Source organism: Fundulus heteroclitus, chromosome 14 (assembly GCF_011125445.2).
Source record: "Fundulus heteroclitus isolate FHET01 chromosome 14, MU-UCD_Fhet_4.1, whole genome shotgun sequence".
Lineage (NCBI taxonomy): Eukaryota > Metazoa > Chordata > Actinopteri > Cyprinodontiformes > Fundulidae > Fundulus > Fundulus heteroclitus.
Window position 1 is genome coordinate 6,811,032 of NC_046374.1, and position 19,768 is coordinate 6,830,799.

General features: G+C 38.6%; 1 protein-coding gene across 18 annotated transcripts in view; it reads left to right on the forward strand.

Annotated features, from left to right (window-relative positions):
* The window catches only part of ablim2 (actin binding LIM protein family, member 2), a 108,213-nt gene that overhangs the window by 67,566 nt on the left and 20,879 nt on the right, over window positions 1-19,768 (forward strand). For 4 of the 18 annotated variants that reach the window (XR_002428091.2, XM_021315834.2, XM_021315833.2 and 1 more), the window contains exons 7-15: window positions 4,654-4,741; window positions 9,065-9,123; window positions 9,757-9,849; window positions 11,970-12,047; window positions 12,163-12,306; window positions 13,408-13,440; window positions 15,926-16,043; window positions 16,488-16,772; window positions 17,416-17,487. Coding sequence is in view for 17 of the 18 variants with exons in the window: in XM_021315834.2 (XP_021171509.2) it covers window positions 4,654-4,741; window positions 9,065-9,123; window positions 9,757-9,849; window positions 11,970-12,047; window positions 12,163-12,306; window positions 13,408-13,440; window positions 15,926-16,043; window positions 16,488-16,772; window positions 17,416-17,487 (970 nt within the window). In the remaining variant the exon portion in view is untranslated. The remainder of the gene's footprint in view (window positions 1-4,653; window positions 4,742-9,064; window positions 9,124-9,756; window positions 9,850-11,969; window positions 12,048-12,162; window positions 12,307-13,407; window positions 13,441-15,925; window positions 16,044-16,487; window positions 16,773-17,415; window positions 17,488-19,768) is intronic. The other 14 variants (XM_021315835.2, XM_021315837.2, XM_021315838.2 and 11 more) reach the window with 14 other exon arrangements.

Below are 19,768 nucleotides of genomic sequence, written 5' to 3' on the forward strand. Positions count from 1 at the left end.
GTGTTTGGCAGGGAAAAGAGAGATGGACTAAAGAAGGTTCAGTGGGTCTTTTTTACTCCCACCATGCTCCTCTTATCTCAGCCCACACTGCCAAACCCCAGGCCTCAGTAAAAAAATATTTTATATTTAAAAGTATATGCTTTAAAGTCATTCCTTTTGAGTTTTGGCCGGCTACGTTTAGTTGAAAGATCAGCCCTGCAGGTCTTTGAAGGAAATCATTTCCCCTTCATGCAGCCTTGGATTCCAACAAAGGAAGGATTTGATAGTGGTGCTATCAGCTTTCCTCTCCACTCATACTTTCCATGTTTAAAATTCAATCCTCTTCCAGCCATTTGGTATCTCAGTGTTCTTAAGTCAACATCCTCCTTTCTTCCAGTCTCCCTCCATCATTTGGTCCTAATTTAGTTGGAGTATGAACTCTTCGTATGATCTCCTGTACCATCTGAGGATCTCCAAGTGTCTGACTTGTTTTGTTTCGACCCAGTAGTGCCTGGACCTATAATCTCTGTGCTCATTTAATTTCAGCACTGGTCTGTCCTCAAACGCCTTCTCTCTCCATCTGCTGTCCATTTGTTGCAGAAAAAGCATTTAAACAGCACGTTATCCAAGAAACTGGGCGTTGGCGTTCTGTTTTCTGGTGTTCTTCCCGGCCCCAATGACGCAGCAAGGCAGGCCGACCTCACAGGGATACAATGAGCTCACTGCAAACCCCGTCTATCAGGAGATGTCGACATTATGACTGAGATCAGAGAGCAAGAAAATTAGCAAGAAGTGATGTAACTATGCTTGGTTTCATGGATGAACTGATTTATTATGTTGTTTTTCTAACAGAAAACATTGCGAACCAAAGCACACTAAAATATACAAAGTGCATCCGCTAATAGCTGTTGTGCTTTTAAATGCTTTTAAGTTATTTATTATTTAATCAAATAACCCTTGGTCTGTCCAGCATTGTCCTGTGACTATCGGGCCAAAAATGGCTTTGAGATTAGGACAATAGGTGGAAAATGAATTCGAGCTCTAGGATTCTCTAACAGCAAATACTGCACACATATGGAATAAATGAGTGTTCACTATCACCATTTAAATATAAGAATTTATTAACAGAAATAAGTCGTCTTCAAGTCAAACATATTTCCACCAGCAACTTTTAGCCTAATGAAACCTAATGAAAACTACTAAGTAAAATTAAGATAAAAGAAACTACACACACAAAAAGAACAAAAGGACAAATAAAATGGTTGAACGCTGTCTCCATGAAAATGAGTTCAGTGAGGATCTTTAATCTAGAGAGTCAAGGTTCATCTTAAAGAATTTGGAGCAAGTCAAATTAGCTTAACTAATTTAGAACAACAATTTGCATGTGTTGAACTAGGGTTGGTTAATATGGACTTTAAATTTCATCACCATATATTGTGGTACTATTGTTATAATGATAAAAATGATGATAAAAGACTATTACCAACTTTTTGTAGTCGTTTTAGGTAACTTTGTAGCTGTGAGTACATGTCAATTATAGCCCCATAAATGCAAACACTGTCCTTAAAACACACACACACACACACACACACACACACACACACACACACACACACACACACATTTAATAATGTATTAATATATTCACTTAAATTTTATTTATATAGTGCTAATTTACAACACATGTCATCTCAAGGGGCTTTACATATATTAAAACTAAATTTGAAATATGTTTCATCAAGTTTCAACAAGTTGCATACAGACATGTGATCTTTATCACTAAACTATGCATTTTGTTGATTTATTGACATTTATTGATGCTCTGAAGAAACCAACAGTGGAGAAAACGGCTCAAACAACAATCCTGACAATACCGGCAGTTCTTGGGCTTTTCAGACATTACTAATTGGAATTTATAATTTTCAAGATAAACCCAAATTCTTATCATGATAAGAAATCTTTCACGATGTCGATAAAACTGTACGATAAAAACCCAGCCCTATGTTCAACCCATTCACAATGCAACTTAAAGTTAGATAACACATTATATGAGAAAATAATATTATAAACAATGATTTCCTGAATTAAAAATCAATAACCTTTAGGACATTTGATTTTAAATTAAGGTAATTATTTCTCTGGAAATAACAGATTTGAACTAGGATGGTAGAGATAAGCTTTAAAGGGATGGGCGGACAGAAGAACGTAGCTGTTAGCTAGCCACATGTAGCTAACAGCAAAGCAGCTAGCTTCATACTGTCCATACCATTAATCAACATTTATGTTCCTTATTAATGTTATACGAAAGCTAGAAGTGAGCTGTTAGCTGCTAATGCTAACTGACAACAGAGAGCATGTTTAAACTGACTTTTTAGTCATATTTTAGTGTAACGAGTCAGTCTTTAAACCCTCATATAAATAAAGTTTATTGTAACCTCAAACACAACCCAAAACACATCAGCATCATAGCTTTGTTTCAAAAGATCATTAGCAGGTAGCTTAGCTTCAGGTTTTCACTTCAAAACACAATGAAAAATAAACAATTCCCTAATTGTTTTATCCCAGACTAACTTTTCCTGTTTTCTCTTCCAAACCTCATCCTAGTGGGTACCGCTTTGGTGACTGGGTGACATCCAATGATGTTCAGTCATTTCAAGGACAGTAGTGAGCGCTCTGGTTCAGGTATTGAAAGCTGGGCAGTGGTTCTTGTTTTGGGATCAAGGTGCCCTAAGGAGGTTCTGCTGGGTTTCTGGTGGGGCTGCACTCTGCACTTTTCTCATATCAATCCTATGAAGGCTACTCTTAGTCACAAATGGGCCAATTGCTTGTGAATAGCATGCTAGTTTGAAGACGCCTCTTAACCCAGTTCTCTGCTTTTGCACAGTTAATGTCCAGTCCCTGCAAGAGCGGAGAGAACAATCCGGGACAGCTTTTTTCTGTGATAGCTGTTTGCTTCTGTGTCTATGCTGATTTCACAGAAAATAGACTGTACTTAGCTTTGGTTCAACTTTGAGGAAATATTGTCTGTTATGGTCAGGAAACAGACAGTGCAGCAGCTCTCCATTGGTGAACCTTCTGATGGTCCACGGGAGACAGGGCGATTTGAATCTGTAGGGATGTTTTCAAGGTCTCAGGAGGCGTCTTGCTGTGAGGGCGGCCCTAGGAAGCTCCTACAGTCTCATATTTCATATAGCTGTGAGATTACAGTCTGATATTTATATTCATCATGGCTGAGGCACAACACTAAACATCATTTTGGTCTGATTTGGATGTAATTCAGTACATATGCAGACAGCATTGAATATGTAAATCATATGATTTTTCATGGAGCTGGCGTGTGTAGAACACGAGTCAAGTCCCTGCAGTCACCAAAGCATCCAATAGTCAGTTAAGACTTCACCAGACAAAGATGCCTCCTAGCCTCATTAGATAGCATTAGCAGCACTTGAAAGACTTGGCAAGAGGTCATTTAGGGGGTATGTTTGAGGATTGTTTACTTAGGTTGACCAACTGCAAAACCAATAAGGCTTTCAGATGTTATGGCAGCCCAATGTTTGAAGCAACAGGAACGTGAAGGCATCCAAACATACCATGTTATCCTGCATAAGACTTCATCCTAAATAGAGTGTGACAACAACCGCTTTCAGATCCTGCGTCTAATCTGTGATCCAAAGGTGTTTTTTTTAAGCCTATCAGACTGAGAGGTGCTTACTTGGGAATCAAGGATTATTGCTGACCCACCCCTATTTCCTCTATGATCCTAGGGAGGTAGTCAGATCTGTGGCCACTGTGGGCTGTAAGGTTAAGATGGTAACGTTTTGCCTTTACATTGACCCCTCTGGTGATAACAGGGAACCAAATGGACCATTGAAAACCTTATACACAGATTCAGAAATAATTTCCAAACTAAAATATAACACATCCATCTTCTCCAAAACACCCCCCCCCCCCATCACACCACCATGTGGATTCTCTTCAAACTCCTGTGACATTACTCCAATTATCTTCTAAATGTGAAGCAAACTATGACAACTCTGTGTTAAACACACAGGTCATTAGAAACGGAGGGTGAAAGGAAGGTCATAGACTTATGGAGGGGGTTCCTGGAAGTTTTGAACATTCAGCAACATTTATGCAGCCAAAGAACAGCTTCTTTCCATTACAGTTCTACCCCTGCATAGCTTTCTTTGCTGCACAATAGCTCCACCTTGTGACTTGTGGATAGAACAGAATGACCAAATCTGTTAAGTACCGTTTTTTTTTTGTAGCTGAAGAAAATCCGTTGTGGTGCATTTCCAGTTGCACTGTGGGCCTCAGCCAATCAAAGATAACATACATTTATTTGAGGGTTTAGAAAGCAAGGGTGCTGTCAAAATTAGAAAGGCTATTACTATTGGGTACTGTTAAATTACATCACATCAAAAGGATGATGCTTTATTGGATCTTTACCTGTATTGTTATAGATAGAAAATATATCTATATATCTTAGGATTTTAACTGTTCATGCTAAAGTTTCTCAATCTCTCGAGATTTGGTTAGAATAGGAATTTTCTGTCTCTGAATCTGAGGGATCTACAGTTCCTACAGCGCTGTTCCTTTCATGATTTCTCTAAAAGTCCCAGCTAATAATTTCCACTTCATGCATCTAACATGTTTTCATATTTGGATCAACAGGCTGGAGAGAAGCATTACCACCCCACATGTGCCCGCTGTGCCCGCTGTGAGCAGATGTTTGGAGAAGGAGAAGAAATGTATCTGCAGGGTGAGGGCAGCTTTCACATGCTGTGTCAGTGCTACTTAACATCATGTTGGTTTTATGCTTTTTTTCCCTTCTATCAGTTCACATTCCTCCATTTTTCTAAAAATACTGGATCATAGATACCACTGATTCCAAGAAATGGCACGGCAGCAGGAGGAATGAGTCCTACCAATGTTTTTTCTGATGACACTGACAGACTCGCAGAGATGTGATTTACTGCTGCAGCTGCTGCATTCACTGTGTCACTTCAACCGCTGCTTTTCCCTTTGGGGGAAGTGAAGGCTCTCCTGTTGTCGGAGCTGAGTTCTAAAATGTATAGATATGGCTAGCTTGTGCTCGGTTCTGTTTGACTTGGACACTGGATCTGGAAATAGGGTCATATACAACACGGCTCTGTTTTAGTTTTCAGTTAGAAGCCAGCAGGATTCGCTGATTGTTTTGCTCAGAGGCCCAGACTTACTGTTTATTCTTAAATCTATCACATGTTGGATTGTGAGGTTGGGTTGAGTTGGTGTTCATAGGTCTGATCTAGGTGGACGTTCCAAACTGTGGAATACACATAATCCTGTCCACATGCAGATGGGTTCTTGGTGAAAAAAAAATCTGTTTTCTAAAACACTTCAGTAAGGAGTAACTGCAGAGCTGTGTGGGCGTTCCGACTGGGGGCGTTCCGACTGTGGAGGCGTTCCGACTGGGGGCGTTCCGACTGGGGGCGTTCCGACTGGGGGCGTTCCGACTGGGGGCGTTCCGACTGGGGGCGTTCCGACTGGGGGGTCCTTCTGCGCACAGACATGTATACGTAGACGCCGCGTTGTCGGGTGGGAGGCGTGCCGACAGAGCGGCCATCTTAGGTCAGACCAAGGTGCAGTCAGACACAATACAAGTCAATTCAGGAAAATGTACTTTATGTTTTCAGACACTGAATCCCGTGAATTCTCACCCGTTTTCCAGATAAATCAACTGACTGAAAACGTCACCCCTTTATGGGCTACATGGGACCAATTGATTGAATTAAATTATTGTCTAACTTAATAAATTATTTCGAATTTGTATTGAAAGTAAGCAAACTTCCAGAGCTCCGTCCGAGGATGCCCGATTTTTGCTCCGCTTATGGGTGCGCAAATAAAAGGACACTAGGACACTTGTTTTTTTATTAAACAAACCATACATTGAAAAATATTGCAGAGTTACACAAAAGCATCCGAACCTTTCGTCCGTTGTAAGGCAGGTGACAGTCCGGATTTTGAATGCCCCACACGCATATTTGTCCTTCTTTTTCAGACTTTATGCTAGGAAGCGGATTTTTTTTCTCCAACTTTGCCTGGCTCCATGCAGCAAAATGTCCAATCGCCTACTCGCTTGGATCTGGTTTTTACCTGGGATTACATGTAATCAATACGCTGCGCTGCAGCTGTGTGACAGAAGCAGCGCTGTCAACTCTGCCTCTGTATGCTTTCTTTTTTTTTTCTACAGTCGCTGGTAAATTTCGTGAGTTGTTTTTTTTTTTTTTTTTAGCTTTATTTTTGAACGTGCAGTCGCATATTTGGGGTGTTTCTCCAGTAGAAGCCCTTATCCTGACAGGACAGAATTCTATCGGCTACTACATATAATAGTCATAATAGTCCTCGCGCTGTTGCTTTCTCCTGACACCGCGAGCCGGTTAATATCTGTCTGCATACAACGCCGTTATTATTACAAATCACATGTGGTCCCTAGGTAAAACTAATACCCTGCGATAGGGATTTTTTTCGTCGGGACGGATTTTTTCAGCGGGACGGACATTTTTCGTCCGTCCCGCTGAATGAAGGAGATGGAGGGAAAAAATATATGTATTGAAGTGGGCAAATCAACGAACCAATCAGCGTTTGCGTTGGCGTGTGGGCGTTCCGACAGTGGGGGCGTTCTTACGCTCTGCAGTTATACCCTTCTCAAACACTTTGTAAAGTGGCCATTTTTGTTAAACTGTGGTTGTGGAGTGTTTTCTTATGGATGTAATGGCCAGAGATGGTTAGAAACAGTCGGTTAGCACTCCAATTCACACAAGGCCTTCCATGTTTTCTGTGCTAGCAGTGGAGAGCAGTATTTGTTGCAGGCAAAGAACACGTTTTGTAAATGGAAATTTGAAAGAAAAAAAACTACAAAACTTCTTAATAAAAAAATGGTTTTGACTGTAGCTTTGCTGTTCAAAAAATTATGTTTAATTTAAAAAAAAGTGTCATTTTTTTTTTACAGATGTTACATTTCGAGATTTTATTTTCTTAAATCTCTTTCTTTCAGATTCAGTTTTACGAATTGCATCATTTTCAAAGACACATTTCTATCGGTCTGCATGGACGTTCACAAGGGCACTTTTACTGGTCAATGTGCGTGTCGAGAGCTCGAAGTGAAGAGAATGTGATCTGTAAAACGCAATTTGAAAATGAGAAATTTGAAAAGATAAAATTTCAAAATATTTAATCTGTAAAAAAGAAAAAAAGAAAAATGTTAAAAAAATATATATATTTACTGTACATGAACATCATTTTTGATTAAGAAGTTTTGCAAAGTTTAATTTCTGAATTTAACTTTTTTTTTCAAATCTCCATTCACAAAATGTGTTTTTTTTTTTTAAATTTTCAAATTTCCCTTTAATAAATGTGTTCTTTGCTTGCAACAATAATGGAAATAAATGGTTTGCGTTATTATTGAACATTTTCTGTCCACCTCTGTGCCTCTTTCCTTCCTTCTTCAGGGTTCACTTATTGGTCCTCTTCTGTTTTCTTTACACCTGCTCCCTTCTGTATCTTTTCTTAGCAAGCATGACATTTGTATCCACTACTCCTCAGATGATTTCTAGAGTTATCTGCCTATAACATCTAATAATCCATGCTCCATCCAGCTAATGTTAAACTGATTTCAAAATGTCTAGGCTTGGATAACTCTAAAATGTTTGAACTTCAAAGAAAACAGAACAGAGGTTATTTTATTCAGGCTGAATAGTAACCCACACAACCTGTTTTTATTTTTATTTTGGTTGCCTCAAGTCATAAATCAAACAGCATGTAACAAATCTAGAAGTAATTAAGGACTCATATTTTACATTTAATAAACAGATCAGCTCTGTTTTGCAAAAATAAAAGTTAACCTAACTAAGGCAAATAGCAAAACTTAAACCAGTTCTATCAAGGCATAACTAGAACATAATAATGCATGCCTTAATTTCAACTCATCTTGACTATTGCAATGGACTTTATGCTGGTTTCAGTCAAGCATCCCTTGCACATCTCTAGGTTGTTTAAAATGCTGCTGCCCATCTAACTAACTGGTACACACAGGTATGAGTATCTATCTGGTCTTTCCCTTATTGGCACCATGTGCATCACAGCATTAATTCAAAAATCCTAATGTTAAACGCTTAAATGCTCTTTTTTCCTACTCCAGCCTTATCGTCCTTCGCGGGTCCTTGCCGGCCAAGCTGCTTTCATTTGTCCCAAAAACAAGGTGGAAACTTAGAGAGCAGGCTTTTCTTTTTACGGCTCCCAAACTCTGGAGCGTGTTGACTTTAAATATTATAGCTTCATCGTTCCTTCTTGTTTTTAAGTCTTTTTAAAAACACATCTCTTTGCAATAGTGTTTGGCCCAGAGATTAAAGGCTGTTTTTATTGGCTCTGTTCTATTTTATGTCTTGGTTTTATCTCTTTCACAAAGTGTACAGCACTTTGGGTAAACTTACTGTTTTTAAAATGTGCAAAATTCTTGGAGATCACCAACATCCTCAGTTGAAAATGTAAGTTGAGTGTTTGAAACATGAACTCGGACCTTAAAGGGTACAGTGGTGCAGGGGTTAGGGTGTCCGTCCTGCAAAGTAACAGTGGCTTGATGGGTTGAGTAGTCGTCTGGCAATCAGAAGGTTGTGGGTTCGATTCCAGCTTCCCCTTGCCATATGTCGATGTGCCCTTGGGCAAGGCACTTAACCCCAGATTGCCTACCGAACTGCGTCTCAGTGTATGAATGTGTGCGTGTTAGTGATCTAAGTTTGAGCTGAACATAACAAATGCTGAAGGTGTCCATATTGTAAGAAATATTCCTTTTGTTGTGTGACATATCTGAACACAAGATCAGTATCAGGGAAATGGTCATTTGTAACTCTGTTGGGCTGTATGCCCAGACACCCAGTTTGAGTTAAATAATTATGATTAACATCTTCATTAGTTCAGCAAAGACCTGTTTTGCACAAGGATTCCCAGAATTAATGGTGTGTTGTTCCAATCAGAACCAAACTCTGAAAAATACACTTAAGCTTAATGAAATGTGTAACAGTTTCTATGTTTGTCTCTGCGTCCTCAGGATCTTCTATCTGGCATCCCCCATGCAGACAAGCAGCCAAGCAAGAGGAGAAGAGCAAGGTATGTTAAAGATACCAGGGTGCAATCTTTAACTGTCAACATTAGATGGCTTATATGGCAGTGCTGGATTTCCTTCTATATTATTTCTAGTTTTATGTATGTGCAAAATTAAGATGTATGACTGATGCGGGCAACTACCTTCAGTTCAATTCAGTTTATTTATGTAACACCAACTGACAACAAACGCTGTTTCAAGGCACTTTACAGATAAAGAAACAACAAAAAACATCAGATATAAATATGAAAAAACTGTTTATTTAGTTCAGTCATACAAGCAAATTCTAAATCAATAGATTATAATTTGATTGGGATTTGTGAAAACTCACCCTCCCAAATATGACTGCACTCTTTACCGGCTTGCATACACTGACAGCATATTATCTAAAGGTATCAGGAGTTCAGTTCGGTCAGTGACTCTTATAAAGATCATTTAGAAAAAAAAACTTGATCCGACCCTCAAGCTGATACTCATGATCAGAACACTATTTTTTTTTCTTTCTTTGCTTTTGTATAGCATTTCATGTTGTTTTATCATAACCCAATCCTATCTGGGTAACAAGTACATCCTGTTGATGTTGCATTAATAGCTTTATATCATCAGCAAACCATATAACATTATCATTCCATCAATAGCCCGGTGATCTATCTCCTTATCATGACACCTCTTCTCAGAAGCAGGTCCGGATACAGCTCAGTGATGGCTCTAATGATCAGGTCTGTGCCCCTGTAAGTTCTTGCAAGCCCATCTCCAAACTACCCACACTGGCCTCCTACCACAGTGATTAGCTGCATGGGTTGGTTCTAACTCTCTGACACTGCTAGCTTTACCTTTCTGCCATGCACCGTTGCTTCTGCAGTCTACAGCTCGCAGATGTGAACAGTGTGACAATGATGATGGTGGTGATCAGCTCGTGCATGGACACAAATTATTTAATAAGCTCGAAATATTTGTTCATGATGATAAAGATCAAATGCAACAGGACTTCGACTCTCTTTTTCGGCTTGTGTGCTTTAAGTGATGACTGGCGTTTATGAGCTGCTCACACAGCTTCACTAATAGAAAATCTGTATTTAGTGTGATACGTTTACAGTATGACATATTAAACTACTTGAATTCATCCGGAGATAGTCTTGTTAATCTAATCACCAACAACAATAACCTTCCATATCAAAGGGTGGGAAGGTTGACTAAAAGACCGATTTGCTCTACAAATTATTGTTTCTAAATTTTACAGGAATAAGTATAACCTAATCAAAACTGAAAAAAATTAATATTTTAGTGAAAAATGTAAGTGTTGCAATGATATTAAAGCTCCCTGGGAAGTACTGAATCTAATTTTACAAAGAGAGAAAATAGAATTCATAGTTGCCCTCCGTATTCCCTGATACTAACTCTTTTGATACAACCAAAAAATATAATCATTCCTATGTCAGTATTGGTTATAAATTAGCTCAGAAAATTCCTCCTAGTCATGGAAATCCTCTGGACTTTATATAGCAAAACACTTCTGTGATCTCTTTTTTTGACCCCATTTGTTTTCAATAAATAACTCACATAACTGGTAAACGTAAAGACTAGTCTGCTGGTTATGATAATGTTTAATCTCTGAAAACAACAAATGTTCCAGATCATTTAAAAGTAGTAGAAGTTATTCCTCTGGTTAAGTCAGACATACCATTTTGTTTTCAAAACTACAGACCAATATCTGTTCAACCATATTTTTCAAAAACACTAGAAATAATTACGAGACTGGTAGCATCAAGTCAAAGCTGCAGGGTTTCACAGTTTCCTAAGGTTAAAAGACTGATGCTTTTGTACATCAGTCAATCCTGAAACATGGGTTATCATCATCTGCACATCTGACAATGCAGACTTTTTCATTCTTTTGTCTATTCACTATATGTCTGTAAGCAACTTTGCTGTGATGCAAGACAAATGTCTCCCTTTTTCTGATAATAAAGGCATGTTTTGTGGTGTTGTGGGTACAGAAAGGATTCTCCGTCATCTAGACCATAATTCATCATAGTTGATAGAGTTACTTCTGCACTTAAAAATGATGGATTCTCCTGTAGCATTCATCCATTCATCAAAAGCATTTGACACCGTGACTGATCATATTTTAATGAAGACACTTTATAAGCATGGGTTTTATGGTATTGTCCACAAAGGGTTAACTAGCTTCAGCTGCAAAAGGGCGGCAGTTTGTTATAATGCTAACAGAGCTAAGAAACTTCATGGAGTTCCTCAAGGCTATATTCTTGAGCCATTTATATTGGTTCACATAAACAACTTATCAAACGTCTGAAGTTTAAATCAGTTTTCTGTAAATTTCAAAAAACTATTTGAATCATTTTCAGTGATTAAAAAGTCATATTTTGGAACATTTTCAATAACTCTTATTAATGACGACTCGTCACAAGCAGAAAAAGAAAACAGTGACGTTTAGGGCTCTCTCTTTGTTTTCCCTTTTTCGCCAATATATCCCTCAGGGAACACAGGGACTCTAAAACTGAATCAACATTCTGACGAGTAATAACTTTATTCTATTCATTCTGTTTAAATATATGCTTTCCTTCAAGAAGCTTATCACCAGCAGCAAAGCTGTAGCGAAAAATCAATCTCTCTGGTGTTTAACTAACCCAAACATAGCATGAATAACACATAGGTGTCCAAGCTGTGTGTTTTTCCAGACACAGATGTGCGTGGAAACCCTTAATCAAGCCATTTGTTCCGGGTTCTCACATTTCCTTGTCAGTGACTGCTTTAAGTGTCTGAGTGTGCCACCTTTCTCAGCTGTCCTCTTCAGGCTGTTTAAACATTTAAACAGTGGGAGTTTGTGTTTCAGGTGACCAGGACCTCCTCTGAGAGCATCACTTCAGTTCCTGCATCCAGTGCCTCCGGGTCGCCCAGCAGAGTCATCTATGTACGGCTGCTAACCGTGCTGCAGCTTTCTGCTCGCTGTTCTAAAGATCTTATGTGTGTCATCTGAACAAAGACGACGCTGGGTAAAAACATTTCCCCCTGTTTTCTGGTCCTAGGCCAAACTGGGAGAGGAGACGCTGGACTACAAGGACCTGGCAGCACTTCCAAAGACCAAGGCCATCTATAACATCGACAGGCCTGACATGCTTTCCTACTCTCCTTATGTCAGCTACCCGTCTGAGGAGAGGCACTATGGAGAGGTATAGCACCTTCCTGCTGGTCACACATCACTTTATTAAGAGTTAGAAGGAGTACACTGCAAAAAGGAAAGTCAGAGTAGGTAAAATATTCTTGAAATTTGTGTAATGTTCCTTGATTTGAGCAGGTATATAAGAAAAAAAAAAAGCTATTTGCCAGTGGAATAAGATTTTTGCACTTAAAATAAGTACAATTCATCTCCGTCATCTTATTTCAAGTGTAGGATATCTAATTCTATTATTATTCTCCTGTTTATATCTCATTTTAGGGGTTAGGCTTGTATAAATACTCATTCCATTGGCAAATAGTCTTATTTAGCTGCTCAAATCAAGGACAATTACACTCATTTCAAGAAAACTTTACTTACTTTTAGTTCCCTTTTTGCAGTGTAATAAATTCATAGGCTACAATCTCACAGCAGACACAGAGTTGGTGTGGAGAGACCTCTGGTCCTCTTCCTTTTACAGAACTATTACAGGCGTCCAGCCCGGGTCAAGGCATTGGTTAGCTTTAGTTTATTGCAGTCTTGACAGAACCGCTGCATTTATACTCAGATAAAGTTGAACACAGATTGACTCTGTACTTCTTATGTGACTTTTGACCTCAGAAGCGTCGTAGTAAGGGTAAACATCTTAAAGATGTACTATATTGTTCCTCTCACCTTAGTGTGATTCAGTGCATCGTTCTGCTAGTCCTTCACATGAAATCCTGATGAAGTTTGTGCTGACAATGTGCCTTGTGTAAAAGTTCAAGAGGAATGACTACTTTTGCAGGGGACTGCATGTTCTGCTCCCTCTCCCTCTCAGCTAGTATCCATTTGTTGCTTCTTATCTTGCTGTTCCCCTATTATTCTCTTCGGCTGATGACAGAGAGGCCATTCATCAAGGTTTCTTTTCCCCCACCAGCACAGACCTTCCTCAATGCTGCATTCAGCTTCATTACCCTGAGCTTGTATATGAAACGTTTTACTTTGTTGCCACATCATGTTGCTCACTCAGTCATTTTTCACTGAAACCAAGTTGCCAATCTCATTGCTGGATGGTAACTCATATAAGTCCTCACATATGAGTTCATCCTAATTGCTCGCTGTTTTTCATTTGCAGTCCCCCCAGCTGCTTTCTCCTACGCCTACTGAGGTAATGTGACACGATGACTCACTGCACAGAACTCCCCCTTCCTCTTTCTTTCTTTCTTTCTTTCTTTCTTTCTTTCTTTATTTATTTATTTCCCTCCCTTCCTCCAGGTTCCATATTTAAAGGAAAGCAGATGATGATGATGAGACAGTGGGCAGACATTCCCAATTTTTGTTTAACTAAGGAGTGCTTTTGTGATAATAATAATTGTATTTTTTAATATTATTATCATTAGTTTTTCTGTAGTTGTTCTGTGTCACATCTTGTCATATTTTGTCATGTCTCGGCACCTGTGCTATTTCTTAGAGCAGTGGTCCCCAACCACCGGGCCATGGACCTGTGCTGGTCTGTGAGAAATATGGTATAGGGCCACATAGAAAAAATTCATCACAACATTGTTATTATTATTATTATTATTATTAATATTATTATTATTATTATTATTATTATTATTATTATTGTTACATAATTTACGTCTTATATGTTATCTGACTCAGGACAATTTTTAATTATTTGTTTTTACTTTGAAAAAGGATTGTGTCTGTTACATCCGTCTATGATTCACTCCTGACATATGTCAAGATGCATGTCTCGATAACATCAGTAAATGCACAGGTAGGGTCACACTTGCTGGATAACCCGTGTTGCTAAGGCTAAGAAGCCGTTCATTACTAGTGAAGAATCGGTCCTTCCCACCACCAAAACCATTTGCCATGAAATTCTAGGCGAGGCTTGTTGAAAGGATTGTTGCTATGAGAAAAGTAAAATTAGGACGTAGACGGGATGCAAGCAAAACACTTCGGGTGTTATTGTCTCCCATTGACCCTAGAAGGGACCGTCAAGTTCAGGGCTCCCACTGATTTGACATTATGGTGAGTTGTATTTTTCATGCAACTTATATTTGCAGATATTTATATACATATATTTTTAAAAATACCATAGTTTTTGCGTTGGTCATACAGTTTTATTTTGTTGTATTTATCCCCCACACTTTAAAGACCAGTCTCTGAAAGTGTTGTCTGATATTAAACCGGTCCATGGTGCCAAAAATGTTGGGGACCACTGCTTTAGATGTCCTTTGTTTTTGTAACACAGTGTTTAAATGTTTGTATTCATCAAAAAAGTTATTTAAAAGTATCTCATGTCAGAGCTTTAATGGCCCATTCAGTAATTAATTATAGTAATACATGAAATCTGTGAAATAAGCACCTTTTTTTCATTCTATCTAACCTGCCTGTTTTTTTGACATGCGGTAATGCATAAGAAAAACGAAAATGTTAACTGTTTAGTTTTGTTGATTTATGTTACATAATCTCACATTGTCCTGATGTTGCTTCAAATCAAATCATTTTTTTCTACTGAAGCCACGAAGTGGAAAACATCACCACAATATTAAAAAGGCAGGTATCATTGGGTGGGTAATTGGGTTGTGGAAAAGAAACATAATCCTTTGATTTATTTAAAGCAAAGGAAACAACAATGTCCATGTGTACAGCTTTCATTAGAACGAATTGAAAATTTCTGATTTATGAACATTAGCAAATGCGATATCGCTCTAGATCTCTATGAAGTTGTAGTTCTCACACTTTTCCAGTCTAGGGCATTTAGAAGTGTGTTAACGAAATACAATATTGGAAAAACACCAAAAATAATACTTGAGATGTTACTGATGTTGCACTTCCCCTGGGAAGGGATAGAAAGCCCTTTCCACACTATTTGGATTCTCATATGGAGAGTTTTTCCTGACGGCATTGTCACAATCCATGACATAATACAGATGGACTTGCTCTTAATTGGCTTTTTAATAGGACAGTGATCCCAAACACAGCAGCAAATACACAACAGAGTGGCTGCAGGAAAAATTCAGTAGCATTGTAATCAGATCTTAGCTTGACTGAAAAGCTTGAGAGCTGTTCATCGAATCTTCGGAGAATTCAGGTGAATTTGTATGGAAGGATGGGTGAGAATGTCTGCACTCATGTGAAAGATAGCTGAGGCCATATAGAAGATTATGACTTGCTTATTCTTCTAACATGGTTGTACAACCTATCGGATCATGGACAGGAGTTTTTGACTCGCTGGTTCTGAATTTGTGACTGTATATTAGTCAAACGACAGATAACACGGTGTAATAGTGGGTGATGTTTAAGTCAGTGGAAAAGATGAGCATTGGTGAAGTCCTGATATGTGAAAACATGAAGATTAAAGGAAGTACTTTGTACCTTTTAGATTCATTTTCATATAGAACTTACACCAAAAACTATGCGCCACTTGAAGAAACCTGCAAATCATCATAGTTGATCCCTGTCATCTCAGTAATGTCTGCTGAGGATTAAGAAAATATACCCTTTGTATTCTGTAGTTACATAAAGTTTTATCAGGAGTATGTCAGTGATGGAATTTTGTCGGCATTCTTGTCTTCTGTCGCAACTGAAGCCAGAGACAGAAACAGGACGTTCTCTGCCATTTTGTGTGTTTGTGTATCCAGGGTGATGGGGAGAAGTCCCCCCGTCAGCGGAGGCCCTCCAGCCCCAGCTCCAACAGCTCTCTGGGGGGATACGGTCGGTACACCCCGTCCCGTTCTCCTCAGAACTACAGCAGAGCAGGTAAAACCCACATTAACTATTCTACATTTCAAAGCTATTCTTCAGCCTTTGAAAGTTTTTAATTGATTTGGAACATTTAAAAATGAAAATGAGATCTTACCTGGATATGAACATCAACATGGATGCTTTTTTGGTGTTTGTTAGGTTTTTTTTTCGCTTCTTTTTCTTCCTTGGTGACTTGCCTCTGCTTCAAATAAATAAAAGTAATAATATGTAGAAAAAAACAAAAAATAATAATAAATACATAACATTTTCAAGGAAAGTACCGGGGAACATTTTTTTAAATGTAATATTTTTGTCTTTTGCACAGATTGTTATTGTCGAGCAAATGCCTTATTATTTAGAAAATGCTTGTGAACACACTTTAAGGGTTTTGGACAGAAGACTTAACAAACAACTAAACTTTGATGAGTAATTCCATATTTCTTATGCAATTGGATCCAGGACCAGGGGTACACATGGGTGGTAAATACAGCAGCCTGCCCCGTGACTCCAGTTCTCTCCCCTCACCTATACCCCACCTGGGTGGTGTTAAGAGCCCCGCCACCTCGGCAAGGAATACATCCTCCTTCCCTGCACACTATTGCAGGGCTGAAGGGAGCAGTAGTGCTGTGGGCCTTGGCAAGTACTCCCCCATACCAGCAGGTGGCAGTGCAAGCTTGTCTTTACAGCTGAACCCCACCACCCTGGCAATGCTTCAGCAGCACAACTACGTCCCTTATTTCAGAGGTATTAAAGCCAGTTTGAGACAAACCCCGTGCACTGGATGAGTTACTGGGATTGTTGGTGCTGTCAGATTTAAAGGAAGGAAAACAAACCAGCAAAAAGCTGCAATCTGAAGTACCTAAAATCTGTTTTCAAAGTGTTAAAACGCTTAATTTTGTAAGGACGCTACAAATCCCTTGAAAAGACGCTGTTGGACTTCAACAAAGCAGCAACATATCCAGTCAACTCTTTTTTTTTCTTTCTGAGCTCACCAGTCCTAACGAATGGAGTGCTGTTAAGGGCTTTCTAAATTAACTGCACTTGGCGTGGGTTTTGGTTAAATGTGGATTCATCATGTGCTGGAAACTCTTACTCTGTGGCTTCTCAGTTCGCTTTAGATTCACGAGCTATAATTGGAAACAGAGTATCCTACTTGGCATGTACTTTACTATACTCACTGTTTTTTCAATCATGAAGGTTTAGTTTGTTTAATTCTTGCACCAAAGCCATGAAACTGTCAATGCTCTTCACAATATCACACACTGATGAAATCAACGTTACTATAACTCTCCTAGTCACACTCTGCAATCCCTGCTCAAAGGGTTGTCCAACCACTGCCCACGAGCTTCATCTTTTCCCCATTGCTTGGTTTTCCCTACGCCCTTAGGGTTCAAACAGGACCCCCAACCCGGTCCTAAGCCTAGGACATCCCTGCACCTCAATTTACCACCTCCTAACGGTAAAGACAGCAGTAGTCTTTCTCTCGTTTGTGTCTCCTCTCCCCTTGTGGAGTAGTTAGGAGGTTTTGTGATGTTTGGTATTGTGTTGTTGTTGAGTTTCATGGGTATACCTCAAAGCATATACAGAGGACCACAAGATGTTCTTATTCTGCTTGCTCTGGTCACTTGCGTTTGTTGACGTGGTTGTTGTGGTGCATGGTTTAACTCATTGTAGATTCATTTGACATTTAACTTTAATAAGGTTGGGGGGACTCTTTTTATGTATGTTTGTTCAATTACTGACCTTGTTGTTTGCCTGCCTTTGACGTCATATCTACTGTTGTTTTGTTTTGCCCGAATAATACCTGGTCATGGTCAACACTCCCTGTGCTCATATGAATCTGTAAGAAACGTTTTTTTAAGTTTAAAATGTACATGATGTATCTTCTTTTAAGATCGCTGAAGATGTCTGTAGACAACTGGGCCAAATTGAAATTCTAGCATGTTGTTCATGTTTAGAAAAAAAAAACAGGATTTTATGTGTTGCGACAAAAGTTCTTGCTTCTTATTGCAAGTTAAAATTTTATACATTTCATAAATAAAACCTAAGGTGAAGAAGTCATGTTAAGTGTAAGTCTAAAATTGGTTAGATTTATTTGCCTGCAGGTTCCATACTTAGAAGGTATGAAATTACATTTGACTGCTATACTGTTTTTTCTGCCATTACAGGGATAGCTTTTCAGTCTAACACTCTTGGATTGCTTGGAGGATATTATAGCTTTGCATGGCCATAAAACTCTTAAAACTCAGAGGGGGCAGGACATTCTCTATTGTTGCTCCTCAAAGGTGGAAAAATCTACCCCATATTTTTATATTTTCTTTTTGACTTGTTTTTTTTTATCTTATTGTATGTTTTTGGTATACATTTTAGTGCACTTTTTTTTTTAAGTGCTTTATAAATACAGTCGGCAATTATGCATACACCCATCAGATTTAAGCCCAAGTCATCTTTTAATTTTTCTGACTGGAAGCACTGTTAATGTTTTGGAGCGGCCCAGGCATCATGCTGACTTCAATCTGATGGAGGGAGCTAAAGGTTAGGCTGATGGTAAAGAGATTAAGATGATGATTAGAGGCCTCTCAAAGATAAATCATTAAAACACCAGCAGAGACCTCCGATAGGCTGCTGAGCAATAGGGTTTGATCACTGTAATAGCAATAAAAAAATTTCCATTGGTTATTAAGATGACTAAATTGCTTTTAACATGCTATTTCTGTTCAATTAAAATAAGATAAATACATTTTTTCCCTCTGTTTTAATTCTGTCTGACGTTCTGGATGCTGACTGTTCCATCGTGACACTTTAAGATTATTTTCTTACTGGTAATTTTGTAAAATGATTTTCTGCAGTCATTAGCCAGGTCTGGGCTAATGTCTGGCTCTGGGACAGATCATCTCACATTTTACTCAAGAATCTCTTTCTGGCATTATTCCAAAAGTTCTTGTGTTTGTTTTATGATACTATGCAAAGCCAAGTCTTGCTTCTAGGTACCTTTTTATACAAATGAGCCTTTTTCCTTTCCAAAGAAGCCTTACCTTTTCTGTCTTTGGGAACATTTATTTTGCTATGTGTGGCCAAAACAGTCTAAAATACAGCGTTTGACTTTGGCCTCTGAACAATCTGGTTTTTATTTACCTTTTGGAACATAAACATCACCTTTACCTGTTTAATGGCCAATTACAATTGCTTCTGTAAGATCATTTGCAGTAATTTCTTTTCCTTAAGGCCATTGTGCTAATGCTACAGGCCAGTAAATTGAATCTGTGGTTCAGCTCACTAAAGCTTCTTTATATACACATCATTGCCTTTGCATCTTATTTAAACACACATTAGGGCAATTTATTCAATAATACTCATTAATGTGTTGTATAATACACACCTTAATACTACAGACCAGCAATCTGCCAATAGCCTTTATTTTATAGAGTGAGTCCACAATGTCTGCTGCTAACTACACAAAAGTGTGGATTTTGCTTGGATTCTGTCTTTTAGCTTATTTCTAGTTAAATAGACTGGAACACCCTCATACAGCATATGTTGTTATGCATCTGAGGTTGTCTCATTTGCGTTCTAGGCCTTTAGGAATGATGTAGAGTTTGGTAAAAGCTTAAACTTCTCACGCCTGTCCTATTAAGAAATAAACAAATAAAGAACAGATGAGGCAAATCCATGCTTTAGGTAAAAATCTACACTACCAGTAAAATGTTTGGACTCATCTTCTCATTCAATGGTTTGTCTTT